This window comes from Echinops telfairi, unplaced genomic scaffold (assembly GCF_000313985.2).
Source record: "Echinops telfairi isolate 266 unplaced genomic scaffold, ASM31398v2 ScPeMD7_2;HRSCAF=8, whole genome shotgun sequence".
NCBI classification, from domain to species: Eukaryota; Metazoa; Chordata; class Mammalia; order Afrosoricida; family Tenrecidae; genus Echinops; species Echinops telfairi.
In genome coordinates this window covers 53,868,792-53,875,328 of record NW_022103898.1, presented here as the reverse complement: position 1 = coordinate 53,875,328, position 6,537 = coordinate 53,868,792, and the positions used below count along the sequence as shown (strand labels likewise).

The window sequence follows — 6,537 nt, the reverse complement described above, 5'->3', positions numbered from 1 at the left end:
ATTCAGAGAGAAAGCCTATGCATCTTTAATTCAGCCAGACACGTGACAGACTCTTGTGGTGTGCTTGTGGACCAACTATGAGGAGAGTGTCTTGGACAAATAAGGATGTGCGAGTCAAGGAGATCTGAATTCGCTATTGTTAATTACCCATTCCTCATGTTATACAAGCTTCACTTTTTTTTCATTTTAAGATGGTAAATTATACCGTATTGCAGATAACCTTTAAAGTTGACATAAAATTGATTATAAAAAGCATCAAAGGATCTAGCAGAATGTCTGGTCATATTAAGCTCTTCTCTAAAATTCTGTGAATCTATAGAGGGTGAAACAAATAAGTGGAACAATTGACCATATGTACATATTTAATGTATTTCCATTGCTTTTTTAACTTACTTTAATATGTTATAATGTCTGTACTTCATATTCTGTTTATTTTAGGTGTACAATTGATACTTTAAATGCCACTGAAGTGAAAAAATGCCTTTTTTTGGCATTATTCTTAATTAAAATATCCATTCTTAATTTTTTTTACGAAATAATTTTAGATAATTTTATTCTATTGATTTTACTGTAATGGATGGCAGGAGGAATTAACTGTGTGCTTTTCTTTAAATTCTAGGTGTACAGAAACTGTACTTTTTATTAAAATGGAAAACTGTGAAGAAAGAAAAAGATAGCAGTTGGAGGTAAAATTCCTGTGGATAAACATTTCTCTTTTGAGACGTCAGCATATAAGAACGATATGTTTATTTGGAAGGTCTCAGGAGTATATTGCAAAATTTATTTTTTCCATTCACTCAATGGATATTTTATTCATTCCTTGGAGTCGATGAAGGTCAGAGAGGGTGTCTGATGAGAAATGTGGCATGCAAGTGTTTTTCAAGTGATTGCATCTTGGATTAGTTTGCTGCTTTTTTGAAAAGATCCCACTTTGAAGAGCAAGAACTGAATGTGATGGATTTATCTTCAGAAATGAACAGACATGGGAAGAATACAGTGAGTCACAAGCTAGAAGACCAGAAGAAGGTAATGCAAACAAATGTCCTCTTGTTTGGTACCTTTTCTTTATGATTATGAAGAATTTAGTGCATTAAAGATGAATTGGCTTGATGAGATAGAATAACCCTATTTATGAAGGCAAAAAACCCCCTGCCGTACAGCTGTGGTGTTGCTGTGGGTTTGAATTCCAGTATGGGTCAGTGATTTTATTGTATAGTCCTCTGAATTTGCCCATGCGGTGGGTTGGCCAGTGACTTGACTGTTTTCTCTTACTGTTGGCTTTATGTTAGTAATCTGCTGGCCTGCCTTCTTTGGAGTAATTCTGAGCTAGAGGATGGTGTTAAGTAATGGGGCACCTCTGGTGTAACAGGGCAAGTCGGGGTCTTAAAAAGAGAATACCTTGCTGTCATTAGAAGACATAGGTTGCCAGTATCATTTATTTGGCCACAACTTACACCTTAATTACTTACACAGCTGGGTAGGAATGCTTAAGATTATGATAAGCTTTATTGGTTTCACTTGTCATGTGTGATTTGGAAGAAACTCATGGAAAATACCAAAAGAGGACTGTGCTAATATTTAATAAAAGGTTTTGAGAGCTTTATAAATACTGAGAATTGCATTTAGACTTCATTTTTCTACCTTCTTAGAAACTCTTACCTGATAAAGTGCTGTGCTGTGTTGAGAACCATTGAGAGATCACTTATCAGAAGGGTCAGCGATAGCACCCAGGAGAGAAAGCCCCACTCAGAAGGAAATACATTATCTTTTGCAGCACTTTCATTGACTCAGTTAGGACAGAAAGGTGTGTGGGGACCCAGTGGCTAAGGCACAAAAGCAAGGAATAATGAGATAATGAAAAGGAGATTTTTAGTTAGACCTGGACCTGTGGGGCTCTATTAAGGTTTGTTTTGCCATCTATCTGGGACATTTTGTTTGCTAGTCACTTTGTGCACCCACAGTGCAGCTAGCTATTTCACGGTTTTGAAGGTCAGATGGTTAGAAGAGGCTGTGCAGTCAACTGGCTATTATTATTTTTGTTCGGTGTGTGATCAATGCCATTTGAATAGGCGTTATATTAATCCCCTGCCATCAGTCACAGAAGACACTGAGGGATTATTTATGCCAAGTATAAGAAAAATCTCAAAATACCAACTACCATAATATCCAAGATGCTTGAAATAAATTTTCACTTTGATGTGAATACACACACAAATAAGTGTGTTGCCAAAAGATGTTGGTATTACAAAGGCCCCCTCATTTTTTCCCTCCTGCTGCCACTAAGGGTATTACTTTAGAAGAGATTTTGGGGTATATTTTTAATTTCAAGCCATTTAATCATTTTTCTACATCTACATTTTTAAAATGTCACCAGCTCTGATGGTAATGGATCTGCTGGGTTGATTTAGTGACAATGGAGGCAAGTAATAAATTAGTAATTGCTATTAGTATACAGTTGTAATCTTGGTTAGGAGCCCTCCTACTACAGTGGTTACATGCTCAGCTAATCGAAGGAATCGTCAGTGGTACAAACTCAACAGCTGCTCTGTAGGGGAGCAGTTTGGAAATCGGCTTCTGTACAGAGTTACAGCATTGGAAACTGTCAATCCAACTCTGTCCTGTTGAGTTACTATGAGTTGGGATCAACTTGACAGTGATGGGTTTGGGGCTGTTGTTGTGTGTTTCTCTCTTACTATTTATTTTATGATATCCATGCCCTGAGAATTTCATTTTATTTAAGTTTTACTGGCATGTAATTCATATATCATACAGTTCAGTAGTTTATCTATATTAAAAGAGTTGTACAATAAACTTAATAATTAGTTTTAGAACATTTTCTTCTTTTTGATATTCCTTGTGATTAGCTCCCCATCTCTTCACAACCTCTCCTGGACTCCCACAGGGGCAGTTCTGTCCTGTCCTCTGGAGGCTATATCCTCTCCAACTCTGTGGCAGTGAGTTTTTCATCTTGGTTAGAGGGTCTGATGCTCTAGCAGTAAGAAAGCACCTTGGCAGGTGTTTGTTGTTAGGAGTTATCACGTCCATTCTTCCCCATATTGACCCTAAGTACAACAGAGCGATACACTGCTCGGTACTGTGGTATCTTCACAGTTGTTCTTATGTTTGAACCCATTGTTGTAGCCTCTGTGTTAACCTATCTTATCCAGAGCCTTCCTGTTTTTCACTTCCCCTCTACTCCACCAAACATGATTTCCTTCTCCAGGGAGTTGTCTCTCCTGACAACACGTCCACAGTATATCAGGCAAAGTCTCTCCAACTTTGCCTCTTAGGAGCACTCTGGCCATCCTTCTCTGCCAAGGTAGAATTGTTTGTTCGGTGGCAGTTCGTGGTTCTTGAAATATCCTTCACTAGCACCATAATACATCAGTTCTTTGGTCTTCCGTATGCAATGTCCAAAGTTGACAGACATATGAGTTCACTGAAAATACCATACCTTGGGTCAGGAGCACCATAGTCCTTGCTTTCCAATACTCTATAGAGGTCTTGTGCAACACATTTATCCAATGCGATGTATTGTTTGATCTCTTGACTTCTGCTTCCGTGAGCATTGATAGTGGATCCAATCAAGATAAAATTTTTGACAACTTCAAACTTTTCTTCATTTATCATGGTGTTAACAATTCATCTAATTGTGAGGACATTGGTCTTCTTTACTTTGAATTGTGTTCCATACAGAGGGCTGTAATCCTGATTTTCATCAAGTGTTTCAAGCCCTCCTCACTTTCAGCAAGCAAGGTTGTGTCGTCTGCAAATTATATGTAAAATGTCCTCCAGTTCTGATGCTGAATTCTTCTTCAGCATGAATGCATATGCTCAGCATACATAGTGAACAAATACAGTGAGATGATGCATCCTTGGGGCACACCTTTACTGATGTGAAACGATGCAGTATTCCTTTGTTCTGTATGTGACCTCTTAATCCATGTACAAGTTGCACATGAGTGCAGAAGTGTTCTGAATTCCAATTGTTCTCAAGGCCATCCAGAGTTTGTTATGATCCACACAGTTGAATTCCTATGCAAAGCCCATAAAATACAAGGAAAATATTTCTGGTATCCCCTCCTTTTCTGGTATTCCCTTCTTTTAGCCAAGATCCATTTGACAGGTGCAGTCATTCCACTTCCTGAATAAGAGATATTCTCTTGAAACACAAAAGGGTTTACAAGCTGAAGAGATTCTAAAAGCAATTCTGCAATTTTCTTGTGTGGAATTTAAGTAAGTCTGAGTTTCTTAGACTGATACACAAAGAACTATTCAGCTTATAAAGAATGTACTAATAGTAGTAGACTTCAGACAACCCCATAGAGAGCCCTAATCCTGTGGGAAAATTAAAAAGAATGCCTTGGTGGTGTAGGGCCAGAGGATTTAAATCTTACTGTAGCCTCACATTCTGCTTGTTGAAGAGGTGGGACAGGATTGGATATTTTCAATGACCAGTTTCAAAAAGGTAAACGATGTTCTAATGGGACAAAGGGGTGGCTTCTCATGGGAGTGTTGCCAAACAGTGAAATAAACCAGAAACAGAGATTTCTTAAGATTTGGATTTGTGAAATGTTAACAAGAATGCTTAGTTCCATTGCCACTTTTGTGAGTGTGTTATTAAGGATAAAAATGAAGTGTAGCATCTTGAAATCTCTGTAGACCCTATCTGGAAATGGCTCTGCCACCTCACAATTGCCAGTAATGATTATAAAATAATTCATGTTATTACTTCAAATATTTCCAGTCCGTCACAATGAATTGACTAGTAAAATAAATGGAATTGATCATAACTCATGACTTGATGCAGAAGTGAAGCAGTTTTAGGTGTGGGTTGGGAAGAGGGGTCAGGTTACTGAAAAAAATGTGTGCTTTTCACAGTCTTTAATACTGATAGACATTCAAAGCAAGATGGATCCAACTGGGTTTACTGAAGGCACCTAATTTATAAAACACTCAACAATGAATCTCATATTAAGTCTACAAATAATTGATTTGCTTTTCTTGTTAAAAATGTTTTATTTCTACGCTTATTTATTCTATACTTCTAACTAGAAACTATTAGGCTAATGAGCTAATGAGATTGTGAATGAGAATTATAAGTAGAAACTCAGGGTACTGAGCAATTTTGGTTCAGTATGTGTTATAGTGAAGTGAGTGGGTGAATGTGAGGGGAGAGATCCTGTATAGAACAGTTACTATAGGGCACATGGGTGCTTGTTCCCGTACGGTTTAGTCAGAAAATATCTTCCTACAAAGAGGGAAGCTGCGTGTGCCCCACTCCAACCCAGATATTTTGGTTCTGAAGAAACAATCATCTGGTCTTCAAGAATATGTACACTCAATTAAAATTCAACAATTCATAAGTGTGTCTGGCTTTTTGGACTCATTTTGGGTAATGTCACTTTATTACATCTGAACAAAAAAAAACATAATTGAAAGTTAAATGGTATCATAATCATATACCCTGTCTGACATAATGAATAACTAGAGATATGGATCATAACAGAAGTTGAAGGAAGCACAAAGAATTGCAAATCAACATGGATATGCGTCGGTCTAGGTGGAATTCAATTGCCTTTTTGATCGCTGTGATTTTTATCACCTTCAGTTAGTTTTGGCCCATATCCTGCTCTTGGCACTCAGTTTCTGGAATGTCCCAGATGGGAAATATTTTATGACATCTCAAAATTCTTAAATGCTTATAATGAGGTGCCTTACTTTTGGAAAAGTAACCTTTTGACTCAGGTTCACACTTTGATGCCAATGAGGTTAGTATATCACTTTCTAGCACTATTACTGCTTTGTGGAATTATTTCTGCAGAAGCTCCTAGAATTGTGAAAACCCTATAGGTACAAATGTCATGGATATATAATTAACTGTGACCTTGAACTGAAAGGCAGAGCTCAGTATGTTTTACTGCCAGTCTAATTGCAGCAGTTTCAAATTTAGACAGCCTTGGGATAATATATTACTGCTCCGTGATTATTTTGTGTATTAAACCAAAGCATGTGTCATAGTCAATAATTTACTAGGTATTACTAGAGATAGCTGGATATAGAATTTGAAATCATGGCTTTGGATTATTTCCGTATAAATATATTACACATTTGTTCAATTGTTAGAATTATTTTGTTGCTCTATTCTCTAAGCCAGAAAGGGACATGCCAACTTATTTCATATATTCAGAGGTCCTTAGTTTGATGATAGGAGTTCTGGTGGCACTGTTGGGTAAGCACTTGGACTGCTATCCACAAAGTTAGTGGTTCAAACCCACCAGTCATTCAGCAGAACAAAAATTAAGCTATCTGCTTCCGTAAATGTTTACAGCCTGTATTAGTCTGGGTACTTTGGAGTAACAAATCCACAGCAACTCATGTATAAGAGAGAGTTTTATGTAAAGAAAATGTGCATCACGTAAACATCCCAACCCAATGCTGACCAAGCCCACAAGTCCAACATTAACCCATTAACCCAACATCAGTCCACAAAGTCCTCCACCTCACAAAACAGAGGCAATGATGCCGACTGCAGGA

The 6,537-nt window shown here is 37.5% G+C and overlaps 1 protein-coding gene across 1 annotated transcript in view; it reads left to right on the top strand.

Moving 5' to 3' along the window:
• The first annotated feature begins 625 nt into the window (after window positions 1-625).
• Window positions 626-6,537, top strand: part of NAV3 (neuron navigator 3) — a 694,120-nt gene continuing 688,208 nt past the window's right edge. Inside the window, exon 1 of the mRNA XM_045289780.1 lies at window positions 626-1,026. Within this exon, the coding sequence (XP_045145715.1) occupies window positions 955-1,026 (72 nt within the window). The 5' untranslated portion in view covers window positions 626-954. The remainder of the gene's footprint in view (window positions 1,027-6,537) is intronic.